This window comes from Lissotriton helveticus, chromosome 1_1 (assembly GCF_964261635.1).
Source record: "Lissotriton helveticus chromosome 1_1, aLisHel1.1, whole genome shotgun sequence".
In the NCBI taxonomy this organism is placed as follows: Eukaryota; Metazoa; Chordata; class Amphibia; order Caudata; family Salamandridae; genus Lissotriton; species Lissotriton helveticus.
In genome coordinates, this window is record NC_136057.1 from 1,086,026,196 (window position 1) to 1,086,049,160 (window position 22,965).

General features: G+C 45.4%; 1 protein-coding gene across 3 annotated transcripts in view; it reads left to right on the forward strand.

Annotated features, from left to right (window-relative positions):
* Positions 1–22,965, forward strand: part of CAPS2 (calcyphosine 2) — an 887,654-nt gene that overhangs the window by 493,476 nt on the left and 371,213 nt on the right. For all 3 annotated transcript variants that reach the window (XM_078678143.1, XM_078678133.1, XM_078678152.1), the window contains 2 exons: positions 9,066–9,161; positions 9,261–9,354. In XM_078678143.1, the coding sequence (XP_078534269.1) occupies positions 9,066–9,161; positions 9,261–9,354 (190 nt within the window). The remainder of the gene's footprint in view (positions 1–9,065; positions 9,162–9,260; positions 9,355–22,965) is intronic.

The window sequence follows — 22,965 nt, forward strand, 5'->3', positions numbered from 1 at the left end:
TTAAGGGGAATCCACCAAAGATGCTGGAAAACATCGAATGCAAAAATGCCGAAAAGACACCATATATAGTTTGAAAAGAACTCACAAGACCACTGCTTCTAACTTTAAAAAAGTAAGAACCCCGTAGTCAAGGACGCATTAAAGATACTCTGAATTAACTCCCCAAAATACAAAGGCAAGTCTGTATTTATAAATCATACACTTCTGTGCGGGTGTTTACTACATGAAGGACAAATGTTTCTCTAGCAGATGTCAGAGCGACCTCTTTTTGAGACAATAGCGCTCTTATATGGCTCACTTGGTTGACTCTGCTTTCAAGGTCTGAATCGACGGCCAGATGGAAACATCCAGCTTCCCATGCAGAGGAGTGAACACAACTTATTTTTAGCAAGCCACACGCTCAGTTACCGTAATCATGTAACCGAGTCCTGGTAACATTGCACAACAATCTGCATTATATCAAATTAAATAACTCACGTTTCCAGTAAACTGAACGATGATATGATAGCAGGTGTTGCAGTGCCTTTCAAAACGCACACCAAATTAGGCGCATCTTGATTACAAGAGCCATGCAATTGTATGTGTCTACAAATTAAGGAGTGATGCTCCTTGGAGCGATTGCTAGCGCGTTATAAATGGACTCTACATCTACATGTGGTGCTATTGTGCAATCCTCGCCATTCACATAGACTTCTTTTCCCTCCCTCAGACACCTATATGTAAATGATAATAACCAAGCTTAATGGAGATAAGCGCTGCCTAAACATCCATATCTGCCTATACGATAGTATTACATGCAAACCTCAAACTTAAACAGGCTAAACAGTAACGTTATGATACCGTGGATAAGCCACACAGCTGAATCGGATTTCCAATGAGTGACCACTTCTAACCATTCTCATAGCGCGCCCTGTGCTCTGATTTGACAGTGAGAGAGTTATCGCACCATAGTTTGTACTGCTAATCATTCTCACCATACGCTACGAATATGCTTTCACGTTACGTGTCGCATCAAAGCTTCCGTGTGATGTCATGTACGGTGCCCCGTACGCAAAGACGTGAATGTTTTTAATTGTTTAAAAACATATATTGATTTATTTATTGAACATACTAACAGAACACATTATCTAGGATAATAATGAAAAACATTTTTTTAAAGTTCCAATAATCCTACATTACTTTTAAAAACAATTACACCAATCGCTGTGAAAAGTCATGCGTACTCGCATCTTAAGAACACCGTAATAACAGCATAACGGTACGCAAAGCCATGTGACTTTAAAAGAAGAAATTTCATTGGTTCAAAACACTTCCTATTACAACTGTTGAAACTTCCGCCCCGTTTTAAAAATTCTACTTTGACTTTCTAAAAAGAAACATCTCTTCTGAGAATCTTGTCAAATAGAACGAACTTTACCATATTAACAGCAATCGACTCATCTTCCAGCCATTCTTCAGAAGAATATTTCATTCCTAAAGAAACTCCAAAGAAGAGGAATGAAGATCTAATTTGGCAGTTTTTTACTTTTCCAGAAGGGCAAAAAAAGGTTAATGCTCCAAAAGTAACCTGTAAAATTTTCCATACTCTTTCAAGGGGTGATCCATCTCAAAAATACTCCTTTAGCACAGCATATATGGAGCAACACGTAAAGAACTTACACCCCAACAACTTTGCTCGTGCTGCAACACAGAGGTTGAAGGACAACCCACCTGCTACTGCACCAAGCACATCAACTGCTGCACCAGCATTTTCAGCAAACAGTCCACGCGCACAAATTCATCCTGATTTTGCTCAAGTTAAATTTCTATACATTTATTGCAATAAACTTTTGGGTTAAGGGAAACAGTCTATTGACCTGCTAAAACGCAGGAAGCAGGAGCATCACTGTCCTCAACATTACTTTTTTTCTTCATTCTTTTCTTCCTGTTGGACACTACCAAGCCCCCCATTATAGAAAAAAATTGCCCCCGGGATTTGCCACCCCCACCCCGCCCCCCCGGAGCTAATTAGGAATAAAACGGACTTCTAGTTTTTTTTCCTTTCCCACCGCGTATGAGTACAATACGCGTACAACGCGTTTTTTTATTTTTTTTTAAAAATTGCGCCTAAACATCCATGTGAGACCCCCTGAGCAGGCCTAGAGGGTCAACATGTTTCTACCCTACCCCCTTTCCTTATTTTTCAACTTTGTTTTACTGTTGTCTTGTGACTCGGTGCTACCGAGGCACAAGATGGCTGCCAATACTTCCTGGTTTGGAGTGTTGACAGACAGTTGATAACCAATCAGCATGCAGCTCGTGCTCGTAATTGTACGGATTTCCGTAAGCGTGCTGTACTTCGTCTCTAGATATCGCTATGAATTTGCTTTTGATTTTCTCAGGAACTACTGATCGGATTTACACCATTTAACAAAAAGCACAATCTGCGAACCGAACTCTACCTCTCTGCCAAATTTGGTGTAATTCTGTTCAGCCGTTCGGGCTGTAGCCCTGGCTAAAGGTCCCTATGGAAAATTGCATGGGGAAAACACCTTTTGGGACCCCCCTTTTTTCTCGGCCCCCGCTTGACGAATCACCCCCAAACTTTCAGGGAAGGAGCGGAGCGGGCCGTTTTCTTGGAGAAATTCGCGAAGATTCGTCCACCGGCGCCAAAGTTATTCCAAATAGAATGTTGTGAATTTCCTATGGAAACTAGGTCCTAACTATAACTACCTACTGGCGACCGCCAGGAGGTAATATATATATATATATATAAGTATATATATATATATATATATTTATATATATATATATATATATATATATATATATATATATATATTTTATTTTTTTTAGGAGGGAAAAGTGATTTTCTGTTGTGTTAGAGAAGGCTCGAACCTGACATAATATAATGGATGGATATGCAAGGCAGCCTGCAAATTAAAACCAGATGGTGGGATGGCTGTCGTGTGCCCTCTCGCTGCGCAAAGGCACTTTGGAAACAATATATATATATATATATATATATATATATATATATATATATATATATATATATATTTTATTTTTTTTAGGAGGGAAAAGTGATTTTCTGTTGTGTTAGAGAAGGCTCGAACCTGACATTCAGGCAGGGGGCATTTCTAACGGCCTTGGGAAAGAAGAATAAATCTCTGCTTCTTTGTCAGAGAAATATTCAGTGAGAGTGGTGCTGCTGTCCTCCGAAGGGGGAATAGTAGTGGAAACTCAATCCATCAAGGATAAAGTCTTGACAATAGAAAAAATCTCTCTAGAAGAGTTTTGAGCCAGTTCAATTTTATGATTCCCATTGCACATGACTAATGCAACTTTGATAAGATTTTAAGGCTGAACGGTATTTAGCCTTACTAGCCTGATCAACGTCTCAGTGCCAAATATGCTCACAATTCATTTGAAATATGGCTAATTCTGCCTTAAACCAGTCCGCTGAGGGTTTGGTTCTGCCTGCTACCCTCTCAAGTATGGGTGCAATACAATCCAGAGCTTCAGAAATCCAGTCACCAACTTGTAAATTAGCAGTAGGGACACGGTTGTCGAGTTTAGGAGGATTTGTGACCAAGGCATTAGTAAAACTAGATGAAGTAGCTTTGGCCCATTTCCTTGATCTAAACTTCTGCACAGAGATGGGGTTAGTTAGAGCTTTGTGCAAGGGGACCTGAAAGGGAATGGCTAAGTGGTCAGACTATAAAGGAGGCAGAGAAAGGTCAACCACTAGCACGGTTACTTTTGAAACAATGTCCGGCTTTTAGTAGATTTGTTGGGGGGGTGGGGGCAAAGATAAATGGAAGGTCAATTTAATTCACTAATAACTTAGCCCCCTTTTTGTAATGTACATATATGGGCAGAGGCGGCATCAGTTGGGCCCCTCTCCCTAGCCCATTTAGGCCCTTGGGGACCCTGCCCTCCGGGAATATTTTAGTGGAGGGGGGTGCGCCCCTGCTGCCCAGTGGTGTCCTCAGGTATTTTTTCCCCTGGGGTCGATTTTGTTAAACAGATGACCCTACTTAGACCCTGGGGACCCCATTCCCCAGAGCGTAACTTTGATTAAAAGGGAGGGGGGCCATGCATCCCCCCCCCAAGCCTTTATAGGACCCCATTCCCCGTGGCCAGCACACTTAGTATGTCCCAGGAAGCCCAACACTGGGACACAATAGTTAGTAACAGCTTCCTCTGTGTGGTGAGCAATACTGGCCCCCGTACCCTGCGTGGAACCAGCTGGTACCACAGGCCCCAACATGGGATTTAGTGGGTGCCCTGGGCGGACACCGGGGCACCCACCTATTACTAATGGAGGCCCTGGGGGATGGGGTCCTAGGGCAATAATAGACTCAAGGATAGTGGCACTGCAGGAGATGGGGTCCCAAAGGCCTATGAAGGCTCAAGGAGGGGGGCTGAGCTGCACACCTCCTCTTTTTAAAAAAACGCACAGAACCAGGGTATGGGGTCCCTGGAGCCTAATAAGGCTTGCAGAGGGGAGAGTAAGCCTATTAAGAACATATAACACATAGAAAAGAATAAGTATAGTTTAAGATAATCACAGGGGGACGTCAATCCAGGGGGAGCGACCCTTGACCCTCCTGGTAGGTCGCCCCCCCCCTCCACGCAGCTCCGCCTGTGTGCTCCTGCCCCAGCTGCCGCTGCTGAGGAAGTTGCAGGCCGTAAGTCTATTCATCTTCTGCCTGACTGTATTGCCGTATTTCTCAATGTGGTGTCCGTGACTGCTGTTGTCTTCTTCCCCCGCTGTGGCCCCTGCCCGTTTTCTTCCTCCTGTACCCCTCGATGCCCCCCCGTGCTTCCCTCCCCGTTTTGCCTTCTGTACCCCTCGTTTTTGCTGATTCTGTGCCTCTTGCCACTCGTTTCCCCCTCGTTTTTGTGCCCCTTTTGCCGCATTACCACCACTGCGTTTGGTCTTTATTGTCAATTATTGTTGCCAGCTGTATTTCCTTTTTGTTTACTGTGTGCTTTTGTCCCGCTATACTGTGTGACCCATTACCCTTGTCCCTCTGTGCCCACTTTTTTGCCTTCTGCACCCATGCTCCCCCCCTACTTCCCGCCACTGCGTCCCCTGTGGCCCCGCCCCCCTCATTCCCATTCGCCGCCCCGCTCCCGCCGCTGGCGCACCAAAGGCACTCCAAAGGCAAGCCCGTCTGTGCCCGTCCGCTCCTGGACCGCGCCTAGCGCCAGAACCCCTGGCCCCCACCGAAACCAAGAAACCCGACGGAGATACGACACCAACACCCTCCACGCACTCAACATCGGCTGACCATCTGCCTGCTACCAAGCCACCCCGAAGCGCACCCACGGACCCTTCTCCTGCCAAGTCTGCAAATTCACCTGCGTCCGAACCTGCACCCCACCGCCCGGACCAGGCAACAACAACACCCACCTCAAATGCATCCTGCTCAACACCCGCTCCGTCCACAAGCATGCTGTCGAACTCTCGGACCTCCTCGACTCAACAGCACCAGACGTCGCCTTCCTCACAGAAACCTGGATGAACGCCTCCTCAGCCCCCGACATCGCCATAGCCATCCCGGACGGCTACAAGATCACTCGAAAGGACCGCTGCAAACCAAACCGGTGGAGGAATCGCCATCAACCACAGGAACACCATCGGCGTCACAACCAACTCCGAAGATGCCCTCACCACCGCCAAACACCTACACTTCCACATTCACACCGACCCCAAGACCACCCTCGGAGGAACCCTCATCTACACACCCCCGGGCCCACGCACACAGTTCAGTGAAGCCATCGCCGACTTAATCAGCCCACATGCCCTCGCCTCATCAGACTACATCCTCCTAGGGGACCTGAAATTCCACCTGGAGAACAACCACAACAACACCACCACCACCCTGCTCGACAACCTCGCCAACCTCGGACACAAGCAACTGGTGAACACCCACTACGCCAGCCACATGCTCCACCCCATCTTCTCTGCCAGCAGCCACGTCGCCTTTAGCCACTCCACCGGACTACACTGGACTGACCACAGCTGCATCCACTTCACCTTTAAAAAGACCACATCCCACCACTGCCCGCAACAGATGCCCCGCAGATACTGGAGCAAAGTCACCACAGACCAGCTAACCACATCACTGAGCCAGAACCCACCAATCAACACTGCTGACACCAACGACGCAGCCCGCAACCTCACACAGTGGATCATCAACTACGCCGACGCCCTTGCACCACTGAAGAACCCTCCAGGCAAGCCTGGCAACAGAAAAACCACATGGTTCACCGACGACCTCAAAGAATCGAAGAAATCCTGCCGAACCCTCGAGAAAACCTGCCGCGCAAACAGACGACAGAAAACCTGACAGCCCTCAAGAACGCCACTCGCAAACACCACCAGCTGATCCGCACCACCAAAAAGACATCATTCAAAGAGCAGCTGGACAACAACATACACAACAGCAAGGAACTCTTCAGCATCGTAAAAGAGCTCTCCAACCCCAGCTCCAGCAGCAACGACATCACACCGTCGCAAGACCTTTGCAACTCCCTCGCCACGTTCTTTCACCGCAAGATCGACGACATACACGACAGCTTCGGCGCCCAGACTCCGCCCCCAGCCACTGAACCAACGCCCCCCACAACGACCCTCAGCGCTTGGACTCCCATCAGCACTGAAGACACCGCCCACGCTATGAACACCATCCACTGCGGCTCTCCTTCCGACCCATGCCCTCACCACATCTTCAACAAAGCTGACACCATCATCGCACCCCACCTACGGAACGTTATAAATAACTCCCTCGCGTCCGCCACCTTCCCAGAGAGCTGGAATCACGCAGAGATGAACGCCCTACTGAAGAAACCCGCAGCGGACCCTAAAGACCTCAAGAACGTCCGCCCCATCTCTCTTCTTCCCTTCCCTGCAAAAGTTATCGAGAAGATCGTCAATAAACAGCTGACCGCATTCCTCAAGGTCAATGGCTCCCTCGTCCCATCCCAGTCTGGATTTCGAGCCAACCACAGCACCAAGACCGCCCTCATCGCAGCCACCGACGACATCAGGACCCTCCTTGACAACGGGGAAACAACCACCCTCATCCTCCTAGACCTCTCAGCAGCCTTTGATACAGTCTGCCATCGCACCCTAATAACCCGCCTCCACAACGCCGGGACCCAAGGTAAAGCCCTGGACTGGATCACCTTGTTCCTCTCCGACAGAACCCAGAGAGTCCGCCTCCCTCCTTTCCGCTCCTCAGCCACCGAGATCATCTGCGGCATACCCCAAGGCTCATCGCTCAGCCCAACCCTCTTCAATATCTACATGAGCCCCCTCGCCGCCATCGCACGCAAACACAACCTCAACATCATCTCATACGCCGACGACACCCAGCTGATACTCTCCCTCACCAAAGACCCAGCCACCGCCAAACTCAACCTCCAGGAAGGAATGAAAAACGTCACTGAATGGATGAAACTTAGCCATCTGAAACTGAACTCAGACAAGATGGAGGTCCTCATTCTCGGACCATCCCCATCCACCTGGGACGACTCCTGGTGGCCCACAGCACTGGGCACCGCACCGACACCCACTGACCACGCAAGCAACCTGGGATTCATCCTGGACTCCTCTCTCACGATGACCAAGCAAGTCCACGCCATCTCATCCTCATGTTTCACCACCCTTTGCATGCTTCGTAAGATCTTCCGGTGGATCCCTACCGGAACTAGAAAGACGGTCACCCAGGCCCTCGTCACCAGCCGACTAGACTACGGGAACGCCCTATACGCAGGAACCACAGTCAAACTTCAGAAAAGACTCCTGCGCATACAGAACGCATCCACACGACTCATCCTCGACATCCCTCGCCACAGCCACATATCAGCCCACCTGAGAGACCTGCACTGGCTCCCCGTCAGCGAAAGGATCACGTTCAGGCTCCTCACCCACGCACACAAAGTGCTCCATGACATAGGCCTGAATACCTCAACAACCGCCTCACGTTCCACACTCCAACCTGCAAACTCCGCTCTGCCAGCCTCGCCCTCGCCACCGTCCCACGGATCTACAGAACCACCACCGGAGGAAGATCATTCTCCTAGCTGGCAGCCAAGACGTGGAACTCCCTCCCCGCCCACCTACGACTGACCCAGGACCACCTCACCTTCAGGAAACACCTCACGACCTGGCTCTTCGAGCAGAAGCAGCACCCCCCCCCCCACCCCCTCCCTCTATCGCCTTGAGACCCTCACAGGTGAGTAGCGCGCTCTATAAATGTATTGATTGATTGATTGACGTCAATAATATAAGAACCATCACTTAGTAAAGCAGATATGTAAAGGAGACTATTTTCCCCCTTACATTCCAGATGTAAGATTTGTTTCATTTACTTCGAGCACATTTTGTTAAGCCAGCTGTAGGGTTTGACATGTTCCTTAGCTAAACATGGCTGTACACATATGCCTGGAGACTCTGGCATTTTGCCTGGACAAACCTGGTTAAACATCATCTCTGAATGGATATAGGCATGTCAATCACAATGCTTATGCCAGTAAATAACAGAAATAATACCATAATCATAGAGATATCATTCGTAGTGTCCATGTTAAGATGAAATTTAACTCCACCAGTGTGAGGTCAAGAGAAATGCATTTGGTGGGAGTGTTACGTTTTTATGGCAGGGGAATGAAATATCCGGAAACTTAATTTAATCAATAGTTTAAGACCTATACAGACCCCTTCGTAATGAACATTCTGGAACAAAACATGAGTTCTGCTCCTATACAAGACAAAATATTAGATTACAGATAAGTAACTTTTGTTTCCCTCCGTAATTAATCATTATTCAGTCAGAGTTTCAAATGTATTATCTGGCTGCATTTAAATGCGTTATACTTGCGGGCAGCACAGGCGCACTTGTCTTACACCCGTTTGTATCGCATTAACCTTTTCTTCTTTTGTCATTTACCTTGAACAGATTTTCTGCAAATATTGAAATCAGTAAATCATACCTCTTATAAAGTCATAGATCAAACATTTGCTTGTAGATAAGAAAACATAGTAATAATACAATTTAACTTGTTTGCAGGAATGGACGGGATGCATGTAAAGAGCTCATCGGATTCTTTTTTGCATATGACGGGTCACTAACTGTTTATGAATATAGACAATTTGGAAAAAATAGGCAAGTAGAAGAATTCGCAAAAAACATTGCATTTAACAAATCTGTTTTTTTATATATATTATTGAGCTTAACTTTTGAACATCTTAACTTTTCCCAAAGAACAAGCGCACTACCTATTATCCAGAAGGGCATTTATAGTCATCGGCGTGGAAGGCGAAAAGGAAAGCAGTATGAACTGAGGGATATCTACGTTGTAAGTGTTTTATTCTAAAGCATGTCGTCATTGGCTCAAGAGCATACATCAGTAATTTTTTTAGGAATGTGTGTATGTTTTATGTTGTGTTATGCTGTGTTTCCATTGTGCAGTGTTTGTTTATATGATTTCTTAGCAACGTAATAATTGGCACCATGGAAGACAGACTGCTCTCTACTGGTCTGGGGTTCTCTGTGTTGGTGCCTCTTTGGTGTGGTGTTTGCTCTATAACTTTCCCCAACATTTGTGCTTTCACGTTTGCCATGCAGACTGCGGCTTGCACATTGAGGATTCTGCAAACGGTGTGGGTATAAATGGGCTGGTCTGCAGTTCCAACCTTTCTCAAAACTGTGTGTGCAATGATTATACATGACTCATTTTATCGTAGAGAGTGTTTCATTTATCCTTGCCCAACTCTGTCTGTCTCTGTCTCCCAGACCCAAAGTATTTCTACGTGTTTCAGTTGACCTTTTTTCGACTTTGAGAGGCCCATTTGTGATAGGTTAGTTGTCATATCTTATGTCTCCTAGTCCAAAAGTGCATGGTTTCCTATTATTTGTGCATGTTTACCTGCTACAAATGGTTTGCGTCTGGGATCTCCGTGTGCAGGTCATGTATATTCACAAGGAGATCTCTCGGTCCCACACTCAATCAAATGTATTTCCTTAGAATACTCTCCAGGCACTAAACTGGACCTGCAAAGGTTTGCAAGCAATGCTCCCGCATGCTTCTCGGTGGCTCCATCATGCTCTGTCTCTGTACTGCCCCAGAAGTAACAGAGTGAAGCCAGATAAAGATTAGGTTAGCTTAGATTTTATTGTTTAGTTAATAAAAACCTTAACAATTGTGACGTAATAAAATCATGGTACAGCAAGTTTCATAATTAAAAAAGAGCTTGGTTAACATATCATACAACATTAATTCCTTGTGTCAAGATAGTCAGAGCAGTATGCAGTAATTGTTATCTAGAGAGTATAAAAGTTTGAGATGGGACATAAAAATGTCGGCTGAAGTTAACTAGATGTGCAAAATTTCGACTGAAGTTGACTAGGTGTGCAAAGTTAGGCTGCTGATTCAATGTGCAAAATTAGCAATATAAACACTGGACTAGTTAACGAAAACCCTGGGTGCATTTGCTAACTAGAATTGCTACACACACATTCCAATCTTACGCGGCAGCAAATAAATTGCATCATCTAAGGGTTGGTTCAATGTGAAAGGAGCAGTGAGATAAACATAAACTCCATTTTTAGTTTTAGACCTTTTTAAAGTGCTTGCTGTTGCTTGCACATAAAGTGCATAGTGCATTGTAAGTAAGATGATGAATGGCTTTATATGCATGGTTAATTAAAACCATTGCAATGCGATATTACATTTTAAAATTGTATATTTACCTAAAAAAAAAAAAGAGTAAAAAAAGGGATAGGATACAAAGAGGCATAATTCAGTGGTGTAAAAGTCAAAACTTCTCACTCTAAATAAAGAGAGGTTTACTGGTGGACATTGTACTACACGCTTTTGGTGCCGGGTCCAGATCGTTCTGATATTCCAAGTGAATGGATCGAAGCCCAAGTGTGAGAAACATAAAACTGAGGGGACCCAGATGATGGAGGGGGGAGATTTCCAGCTTTGGAGGAGCTGTACTATGGGTACCAGGCAAAAGATGTGCGGCTCACTGAATGGGATTAAATTGGATAGGGGTTGCTGCCTAATTGCTTGTTGTTGCCAGAGCGGCAACACTGTGGGGATCTTTTGGTTACAATGAGGAAAATTACTAACTGCTTGTTCTTAGAATTTCTTTCCCCACCGTCTCTATGAATCATACAAAGCGACACAACAGCTCTACATCTCCAACTCTAAAGCATGCCTGCACTGCTTGCCTACAGGATCTTATCCCCTTGATTTTAAAAATGGGCTTCAGTAGCAATTGGCGTTCAAATTGCAGTTTCCCGCAGATGCACAGTTGGTGTAAGACTTTTCGTCTGCTTTTCCACATAGGCGGCAGGTAGTCGGTGTCAATGACCATTTCCAGGGAGGAAAGTGCAGCATAGTTGGTAGAATGCCCATTTGAAAATGAAGATATTTTTCCTTCATACTCCTGGTGAATCAAGCGCCTAAATAGGATTGTGGGAAGGGCTTGGTGTAGCTCTGCAGGACGAACCATCCATGGGCCCTTTCTTTGAGTGCTGCTTTGTCTTCCACCATAGACAGCCTTTTCACTGTCTTGTTCGCAAGTTGTTCGAAGCTATTGTGCTTCTCTTAGACCTCCAAAAGGTCCGCAAAAGATGTATCGAAGCTGTCTGATAGGACATGGCTGCATATTCCTTCTTTAGATGTATTTAATGCCACAAGTAAGCATTCATCGTTACAGGGTCAGCCCTTTTAATTCAGTGCCAGCACTTAACTTAGACACCTTTGCAAGCCGTTTCTTGGATCTGCAGACCAAATTCCTACCTAATTTGGGCAGGCGTGGCATATTTAGGTAGATTAAATATCATTCTTACCAATCTTGAGACTATGCTGTCCAATATGCTTGCGTCTCTTCCCCTCAGGCACTCACTCCCATAATTAACAATACCGATAAGCTTTTCTTGTGGAACCTGGAGTAGTGGCGTGAGGCTTGGTATCATAGTTTTATGTTTGATGGTTTTTAAAGCAAACACGATTGAGTAGCCTCTTCTCTTGAAGACTTCTTTTCGTGTTTTGAACATGCCTTTGTTATCTATTATCACCCACAGGTACTTGTATTCCTCGACTACTTCTATTGTTTTGCTGGCCAAATGCCAACTGTGCCTGAATGTGATGTTTTTAGGGTTTAGTCGCATTACCTTGGATTTGTCTAGGTTGATGCTTAGACCATGGTTAGCAGAATAGCTGTTGGTTGCGTCTAGTGGATATTGAAGTCCAATAGAGATTCAGCTAATCAGAACAAGATCATCTGCGTACAGTAAATTGGAGAGTAAAAGCCCTCCTGTCCTTGGGGCATGTGATTTGCATTTGTCCAATTCCATCGATAAATCAGACATATACAGATTGAACAGCGTATGGGCCAGCACACACCCCTGTTTCAACCCTTTGTAGCTATTATTTTCCTGCACAGGGAGTTGCCTTCTAGCTTCATTTGAACTCACATATCAGTGTGTAAAAGTATCAGCTGGTTTAGGGGAGCAGATGGAATATGCCTTTTATCGAGTTTGGCCCAAAGTTAAATTCCTGTCTATGTTGTTAAAAGCCGATGAGTAGTCGATCTGACAGCGTCTATTAGTAGAGACAGGGCAAGTATGTTCGTTTTAGTTCCAATGCCCTTGCAGAAGCCCTCCTGGTTGATGGGGATAATTGATTTTTCGGTTGCCCAATTTGTAAGATCATCCAGAAGAAGGCTGGTGTAGTATTTGGCCTCATCATTAATTAATGCTACCAGTCTGTAGCTATTAGCTTTGTTCTTATTACCTCTCTTGTATATTGGGGATATGATGGATCCCCTCCAGGATTCTGGTATGATTTCTCCTCCCGAGATCTGTTCAAACAGCAGTGGTAGTGCAGCCACCCAGTACTCCGGGTCTTTTTTTAGTAGGATCGGAGGAATCCCGTTAGGGCCTGGCGTGCCCTCCTGCTTGCCTTTAGCAATCCTGTTCTTGATCAGTTGGTTAAAAATGAGAGAGAATCAGTTACTGATGGATTAGCTTGATCGGGCAATGTTACTCCGGGAGTATAGCTGGGACTAGGCTTCCCAATCCTAAAACCTTCCTGTTCTGAATTGAAATGTTGCAGAAGGTGAGTTTCCCAGGCTTCTTCCATTAGGTGTGAGTTGACTCTTTGTATGTTTGGAATATCTAAGCTGTTTATTGTGGTCCAGAATCTTGCGCTGTTGTTAGTCTTTGAGAAGTACAGTAACTTGGCACACAGCTTATCATCTGATTCCCTTTTAGCTTGCCAGATTCCCCTTTTCTTTTAGTTTTTAATTGCGTTAGCTCCTTCTGAATGGTGGGATCTGGTCTCGTTCGTCGGAGCTTACATAGTGCTTTGTTTATTGCTTTCTTGAGTTCCCGTCAGTTAGGATTTCTATAGATCGAGAGGTGATTATGTTGGTTGTGTGGTGATTGTGGGGAAATCCATTTTTGAAGAATTTCTCTAGATGTTTGGTGGGGCTTTTCCCTTGCTGTGTGCATTTCTCCTAATTTTTTGGCAAAACGTTCTCAGCGTGTTATCACATTTGTGTCTGCCTCCTCCAGGTTGTCCCGAAGTACCTTTGCTGAAACCTGCAGTTTTCTTGTTGGTTATTTTGACATTTTATCCTCCTGAAGTTCACTGTGTATATGGAATCTGAATCCCCCACAGGCTAGGCTAGTATTGAGCTAAATATGTTCATAGTAATTTCCTGTGGTGGATGGTCACTTTGGTCTTGTGGTCCTACCTGAAAGCCTACAATATTGCTAAAAAGTGGTAGGGTTGCAAAGGTGTAATCTATTAGCGTACTGGCAGAAGCATTGTAAAATGTGGCTGCTGGGGGTTGGACTGCCGGAAAACGCCCATTGAATGCCACAAAGCTCCAGTGTTCCATATGCCTTATGAAGTTCCTGGCTAGTCTTGATTGACTCGTCCATTTGCTCTCTTCCTGGCAGGGGATGTTCCAGGCCATAAATTGTTCCTCCAGTAGTTCATCCCTTCTTCAAGACCCAATAGATGCATGTTAAAGTCACCTGTCAGCAGAAAGTTAGACATTGATTCTTCTGAGAGCAATCTTGTTATTTTGAACCCCACAAGTTTGACTCCTTTAACTTTATCGTGTGGGTGTAAGTATGTGTTTAGCACTATTATTTGTTGTTTTTGGTTGCTATCACTTATATCCACTCTAAGAGCTTTTATTGCATTTGTAGAGGCTATGATAGTTTCTTCATCCTTGGTCGCCGTTATGCTCTTAATTGACGAGTAGATTGTTAGTCCGCCCTGGCAACTTTTACTGCTGGTAAATTATGTGTTTTGAAGCCAAGTAAATGAAAAGGCTTGTCTAGCCATGTCTCTTGTAATAGAATGAGGTTGAAGCCTTGGAAGTAAACCAGAAGCTCTCTGTCCGTTGTTTTGCTTCCTAATCCGTTTATATTCCAGGAGCAGAGTTGTAGCTGGTTGTCGCTTACTGGAAGTTGTTTTGTTCTGAGTCAAGTGCTCTTGCCATGTTGGTTTATTGTCCTGGATAGGCAGGTCCGGTCTTCCGGTCTGGTCGCTAGGCTCCGATCTGTTGAATCTATCAGCGGTGCATCCATGCTGCGTGCCCCTTTGAGCATGGTTGAGTCTGCTTACCCAGTGAGGAAATACATGGGGTGCTTGCTTGTGTCTGATTGGTAGCAAGGGATCTGGGTAGCCCGGCTTTTGATACCAATGTATTTTAATTACCCAGCCCTTTAATTGGACCTCTTCTAGAATTCTCCTCACTGTTTCGTCTGACGACCAAGTTTCCTTCGTTACTCCATGACTTGCGAGTTCTTTGAAGATTTTAAACTAAATTTTTTCCAGGTCGTGTGAGCTTATGTCCGCCAAGCTACTGATTGATTGAAGTAATCATAGAACATTCCCGCTATTGAGCATGTTCCCACGGCTTCTGGACTTGTATTCAGGGATGAGCAGGATAGTACGGCTTTTAAATTGTGGCTGGTTGGTGATTGGGGATTTAGCCTGGGTGGCTTGCCCCTCTGGAGAGTGAGAATTTGCAGCTTGGACTACAAAGTCTTCCATAAAGGTGGGAATTATTTTCTTTGTAGAGAATGGGTATGCATGCCTATTGTTAGTTGAAGTGACCAGGATGCTGCTGCTCGCGGTCATAGTGTTGTCATCTGATGCTTTAAGGGTGGATTCAGGCAGATCGCCTTCAACCAATGTCTGCTCAGATTCCATGCCCCCTGTGGTCAATGTGACTTATTGGCTCATTTGTTGTCCACTTTTGGAGACACTAGTCCGGATATTTCACTGTGGGCTGAACTTTTTTTTGCTAGGTCTTGCACTGCCTGTTTGTAAATAGTCCGTTATGTCCTTCTTCCTCTTACTTTCCTTCCTCCTCTGTTTCCGGTTTTATTGGTCGCGCTTCCTAAAATTGCAGCGGGCGATCTGTGTGCTATGGGTCTCTGATATGTTTGTTTGCCTTATAGTGTTCATTCTATCCTAATCCCCCTTCAGTGCTGGCTTCCTCACTTATATAGTCCGCTGTCGTATTAACTGTGCTTATCGTTCTGGAGTTTGTGACAAGGTGTCCATATTTCATTGGGGGGGGATCCTTTAAGGGCCCTTTCCTTCGACCCTTATTGGTCATCACCTTTGTACAGCCAGTTGATGCCTCTGTGGGCCATTTTCTTGGTCCTCTTGGGTCGGTGTATTTGCTGTAGTCATTTCCGGCTTTAAAGAATTGAGAGATTGAGGGTGGTGCACGAAAGGTGTTGTGCAACTTCCCACCCGTCATCAGAACAGCACACTTAGAGCAAACGGCCGGTCACCACTGACTAGTTGGTACACACATTTTCTGGGATGTGGCAGCCGAACCCCCAATCATCTCTGCTGTTGTGAACTGGCAGTAATGGTAGTCTCTATTTTTCTGCCTGACTTCCTGCTCCCCTGCCTTTCTATATCTGATGGTCTTGCTCGGTAGCCCTTTAGTCTCAGTGGCGTGGTTTAATGAAATATTGTCCTGCTGCACGCTTTAGGAAAGCGTGAGGAGCTCCAGCATTGCCCCTGTTACCTGGACAGACGTGAGGCCGGCTGCGCCAGGCCCCTTACGGTTTACCAGCACCTCGTCTGTGGCCCTTGTTAACCGCCACAGAGAAGAAGAGGACGGCTGAACGCGGCAAACCAGGCGGATCCGGCAAATCTACACCAGATTTCGGGGTGCGGTCCTCAGGCAGATCAGGTCAAGTAGGTCAGGCATGGATGAGGCACAAACGAGTGGGGCACAACCGGACAGACCACTGGCTGCACTTAGTCCTAGCCTGTCCGCCAGCCAGGATGCATGGGTGGAGAACATTCCCAGGCTCCCATTCCCCATCTGAGCACCAACCACTGCACTCAGACCAATCACAACACTGTATTGCAGCGTTGTGATTGGCTTAGGGGCGCCTGGGTGCTTCCTGTTCTAACAGAAGCCTGGAAGAGGACAAGAGGACGGAAGAGAGGCGGTGGCCGGCCAGTCTGCAGGTAAGTGATTTTTTTTTATTTATTTTTTTGACACCCCTCTCTCCATTAACTCCTCCCCCCCCTCCCGCCCCACTACTGATTTGAGGGAGCAGCCACAACTGGTGCTAGGAAACAATACTCCCTCCTAAAACGATAGATTATAAACCATCCCCTGGCTGTAGCAAACAGATTTTGGTCACAGACCTGAAAGAGGTGTCTCGTGTCTGTGGTGTTTCGGCAGGGACACCACTCGCAGTCATGTGATGAATGTGATCTCATGCACCTGAGAGTGATCCAGGAATGAGAAGTGAAGTGTAAGTCCTGCTCCCGGTCATGGGTGTGGAGTCATTCTTGCTCCTTGGACCGTCACCACAAGAAGTCAATATTGCAGTGGAAGTCCTCCGGTAAGTCTATGTCAAAGTCCAAACCAAAAATATAAAAAGGGAAGTGGGACTTGACCCTATCCCACTAGTCTGTTTCCAAGGAGAGAGTTTGAGGCAGTCACATTGTCAGTCTATCCCTCTAGGTAATACAGACCTCAACTGATTCCGGTGTGCCCTAAGTTTTGAGGTCTGTCTGCCATGCTTAATCAGATTAAGGCTTTTAAAGAGGTTATGCTGCATATTTTTGGCTTAGCTGCCCCCAAATAAACACAGGGGCCTCCTGTCCGGCTCTTGTTGTCGGGTTCCTCACAGTGCTAGCTGGTCCTTCTCCGGTGCTGTCTGATCCGTAAGGACCTCTTTTAGGTCCCATACTGACTCCGGTACATATGTATACTCTGGCTGCCGGACCTGCGCCAAGCCATTCCTCATTGACACTGGTACCTACGCCACCAGTGATAGAGGAGCATCCAGTGCTGATTCCGATGCCTAACCCCAAACCAATGTCAGCCTGACCTCAACTGATGTTGTACTATGAAGTTATTAAAGCAGAACTGCCGTCAGACAGCCTGCCTCAGTACCAATGCCTTTACCAGGGCTGATGCACCAGCAAAGGCTCTATTATATTTTTCGCTCCGACTCTGAGCAAAATACACCACCAGAGTTAGATGATGATGTGGGGAGGAGGTTGGTGATTTCCCCACTTGTTACCACAATGACATATTTTACTTGGATTTACAAGAGGCCAGTGGCTTGATAACCTCCCCTTATATAAGGTTGGACTCCCCAATTGGACAGTTGAGGTCCTGGAATTGCAGCTGCCTATAGTCGAAACCAAGACTAATATCCTTATGGACATTTTGCAGCCTTGGCCAGCCACATCTGAGCCCCTGATTCCTTTAACAAGACCCTCACTAATACCTTGATGTCAGCAAAGGCCTTGTTATTGCCCACTGGTGAATAGGCAGATGGCCAGGTTTCACTGGCTTTTGCCCAACTAGCCTGATTTTCTCAATAAACACCCTACTATGATGGTTCAGGCTTCAATCAGCAAGGTGATTTCCTGGGACTTGTCTGGATAAGTATTGAGATGTTAACAAATGTTCTCCTAGGCTAGCCTGTCATTGAGATTAGTCACTGTGTTCTGTTTGTTGGGTTGCTACATGCATGCTGTCTGGGGCATGGCCAGTGAGATCTTGCCAGCAGTCCCAGAAAACTTCAGGGCATCTCTCGCTCAAATACTTCATGATGGTCAGGACGCAGCCAAATATGCGATTCCTCCTGGCCTAGATACTACTGATTGCCTGAGAAGGGCGGTTGGCTCCAGTGTTGTGGATACATTCCATAGGATTTTCTGAAGACCGCAAGCTCTCTTATGGATGTTCCAGGAGCATAGAAAAGCTACAGCGTGTTGCCTGGGTCTTTAGACCCCTGCCAAGTTGTTTCCATATCAGTTGAGAAAATTCAGACGCTACTCCAGGATGCCGGCTTATAGACAGCAACAGTCTCCCCAAGCACAGCAGTCCTTTCGAGGCCAGGGGTATAGGTCTGGCAGACACCGCACCGGTCAGCATGGGCACTAGTCCTACCAGTTCCCTCCTCCCGCAGCAATAGCCATTAAGACGCTTAGTGGTGCACACCTTTCACATGGAGGGGAGGATTCAGTATTCCTTCTAGGATGGTGATCCACAATGTCCGACAGATGAGTCATATAAATTGTTCAACATGGTTAATAAACTCGACCATTTTTTTTTTTTTTTAGCTCTGTCCATTCCACCGTTATGCCCCCCACCCTCACATCCGACTGGCTTTCAGAGGAACATCTGTCAATACTGTAACAGGAGAGTGTCGCTTTTTAGAGGTGACATTGAGAGGGTTCCGGGCTCAGAAAGAGGCGAATGGTTATTACTTTTGCTATTTGCTTGAGCCGAAAAAGGCCTGTATTTGACCTCCGATATCTGAATGCCTTCCTTCGGAACGACACATTGAAAATACTAACTCAGATGGTTTACGGGCCGCTGTTCCTTAGAAGAAAAAACAGAACACAACCCAGATTGAACAGGCAAGAAGTGGTAATGAGAGAAGTAAACTTTAGTTGAAGAAAAGTAATATGTTCCACAATTTTAGTAAATAAATACAGAAGAAGGTAAATAAGACAGAAATGAGATCACAGCATCTTAGCTGGTTGGTCCATACTTATAATGAGAAAGGTAAAGCACCAGCATGTCAATTGCTGTTGGTAAAAAAAGCTGAATTGCTGAATGTATCACACTGCACTTGTTTGGTTTCTCATTGATGGTCAGCTAAGCTGGAATGAATTCAATAAAAGTTTGAGGAGTGGGCTTTATTTTCCATATTAATATTTTTTTTCTTGTAATTCATCAAAAGTTAAGTTCGAGGTGTAAGGTATGTTCAGTGTGGTACATGGAATGTAGAACTAACTGAGTTTAAACCTGACATTCATGGAGATCTATTATACTTTCACGAGCCTTTGTCCACCGATTTTCTGTTATTTGATTCCGGCAATTCTTCTCCCACATATTGATTAAACATCTTATCTCTTATCCTTCTCACCAATTTAAATAGTTTTGAAATTACTCTAGTCTTCCTATCTTAGGCTAGCTTCGTATTGAAGGTCTCTGCTGCCACTGGAATCTCGGGGAAGGTTTTCCAAGATTCCCTAGCAGCTTTTTGAGATGCGCACATTGGATAAACTGTCCCATCTTTTCCAATGCGGTCTGTGCTTCAGTGAACACGAGAAACTGCCATTTTGAAATACGTCCCTTGTGTGTGCGCGTCCACTACATTTTTCTGGCACAAAACACACTTCTTTTGAGGCTTGCTTCAATTCCTAGAGTACTCCCAGTCAGGCTTCCTTCAAGTATCTTGTCTGCATTTCAACCACCCAGACTAGTCTCGTCCATTCCGCTGATGCTAAGTATATCAGGTATGGCACATATTGTGACATTTATATTCCCTGAATAGAGATTCACACAGTTGTCTTCCCCATTTTATTCTGTCTAGTAGCATCTTATCTAGGCTTGTACCATATCAGAACTAGTAGGTTAAAAATTGTGGTTGAGCTGCCAAATAGCTTTCTATATAAGGCTTTCATAGTCCATCCGAATCCTGATGAAGCAGTAAGACTTTGAGGCTCGCCCACCGTCTTTTTGCTCCTGAGACTTTTGTTGTTCATTTCTTTGAGTGTGACTTTTGGGTATATATCCTTGCAACCGGAGAATATGTACGGCCATCTGGGCAATACCACTATTTTATCCAGTGCCAAGCGTCCCATTCGTGACAGTGGTAATTGCACCTAAAACTGTTCGTGGTTTCAAAGCTGTATCACCTCCCCTTTATTTAGAATTCATCTGCGTTCCTCAGAGTTACATACCATCCCCCCAGATATCTAAAGCTCTGTCTCTTCCATCGTATGGGGAGTTCTGACAACAACAAAAAAAATGTCTGAATGCCTAAGCAGCCTAGTGGAAAAGGTAAATATTTGTGCAAGTTTATCCGAAGCTATACAACAATGTGATATTAGTTTTCACTCTCTAGTGGCTATTATATAGGTGCTTTCTTCACTACACAGAATGTGTCCCACAATTCGTGGATTCAAGTACCTGAATCACGTATATCCAACTGATCATTTCTAATGATACACTAAACACTTGCCCTCTCCTTCGTGTATTTCTCCCATTACTTGAAACAGCCTCCTATGAGAAATGCAGTGTTCCCGGCTGGCATGAACTCATTCTTATAAGGGTGCATAAAGGAGTTTGAATTTATAACTTGTAGGTGATGTACGGCCACAACCTTCCTTAAGATCTTATTATCTACGTCCAGCATGGAAAGGGATTTGGAGTTAGACATCATCTCTATGCAGACTTCTCATTGAATCCATCACCATGCCTGATCTACTTGCCTCTTCTGATTCTGTAAGGAGTTTGTCTACCAGGATTTCTCCAGCATGGCTATGCAATTTAGCTGTAGAGCGCTCTCCGCCAAGGCTCGTGCACTGCTTAAGTATATCTATAACTGTCAGTATCTCTTTGTTTATAGCCTCTTCCAAACTCTATCTTTGCTCCAGTCATTCAAGGAAGTACCTCGTTTCCAGCTAGACAACAGTCGATAATGCTGGGAGCGGTAATGGCTGTGTGTAGCTCTTCCAGATAGTTGCAAAACATATCATTTATACTTTTGTGCACATAAATATGTTTTGATTGCCTCACTGATAAAAGTATTGGTAGTTCGGGAGTTTTCGCGTTTCAGCTGTGATAACATATGTCCACATTGGTCCACCTCCTGTTGAAACAGTAGTATAAATGTATCCCAAAATAATTGCTAAAAAAAGTGAAGTAAACCAAAAACCAGGCAGCGCAAATAAGCCACAGCAATTATATGCTGCAAAACACATGTGCAGTTAACATATTGTGCCTTGTAACTGATAAAACTCCCCCCATTTCCCACAGATCTTTTTAGGTTTGAGGGCACCTACTTGCAGCATCGATTTGCTTCTCTAGTTGTGCATCACGGCACCACCGTGGGCGGGATCGCTGAATTCACAAGTCAAGCTTTGTCCCTTTTAGCAACAAGTGTCCCCAGACCCACAAGTAGTGGTCACTCCTGTTGCACCCTAGATCCTCCATCAAACCAAGGAGAGCAATGCGAGGACATAAGTCAATAGGTTGATTCAGTACTCGGGCCAATGCTTGGAAGACGGTAGACCCGTATCTTCCAGTCACCGAGCAAGACCAGGTCACATGGAAGAAGTCGGCTGCTTCTGTATTACACCTAGAGAGCATGTGGACGATTGGCATCAGCATGCCCTCCAAAGCTTCAACATTCTCCGATTTGTGGTATGTAAGAAATTCAACTGTATCAGGCGGAACCTAGCTGATATCACCAATACTCTGGGTGCCATGAGAACGTCCCTCCATTCACATCCTCCAAGGGACCAATCCATGATACCCAGGGGGCCCTCCAAGGAGTGAGTAAGTGAGTTGAGTTACTGATGAGGGGGTGGTAACCACAATAAATAGCACCCTGTCCCAGGGGACTCATTAGCAATTAGACATCCAAGGGGCTGACCTCAGGAGTCTCCAAGATTGACTCTAGGTGAGAGGCCAGGGCATGGCCCGTAAAGTAAAAGTTTATGGACAACTGCATTTATTTGCTGTCACTCATCTCCCACCCAACCTAACAAACAATAACTATTGGAAAAACAAAACTGTAAAGTTATCTGCAATAGCAAACAACATAACCACATTAGAACCAAAAATAAGCATCTGTTTTTTTAGGTTCTCACCTCGACCCTGCAACCGCCTGACATCTGCATATTGTCTCCCTTTGCAATGACATTCTTAGAGAGAACTAGTAGTTTTGTGCATTGTGAGAGCAAGTCATAGTTTTCTACTGGGAAGTACATGCATTTGTTTACTGGAAATCAACTAGGAACAAGGAGCTCACTGGGAATGGGAAATTGTCTGCTAATTGGGAAAACTAGCTTTTGTTTTACCTAGAAGACAATAACAAGTGCGTGAAACTGCGTGTTCTGACTGGAAACCGGGACTAATGTAATTCCTGGGATCAGACCATTTTCCATTTTCTTGGAATGAGTAATGATATTTTCTGTCTGGGGATGACAATGATGTACATTAGATAGAAGGGAGGGGAAATAGCTGCTGCTTATCAGGAGCGCCAGGTAAAATATAACACTTCTCTTGCCCAGTTCCCCAATTTAAGATTGTTTGAAAGGTGATAAGGAGAAGTGTTGCTAAGAGTGATGCTTGCTTCCAGCTAATCACATGACAACATGCACCCACCAGTCCTCTTGATTTCAGCTGGCTGGAAAGAAAATCAGAAGGGATGATATGATCGGGTGTCAAACCCATGCTAATCACCCTTCCTTCTGCCCCCTACTACCTCAATCACAAACCTAGGGACTTGGAAGCAGAACCAGAACTAACATTAATGGGACGGCTCTGAGACATCTGACTTCTTGCATTTTCTTTGTGCCCGCCCTCACTCACGCCCTTACTGGGCTCCAAGTAGAGTAATAGGAACTAGGGTTCTA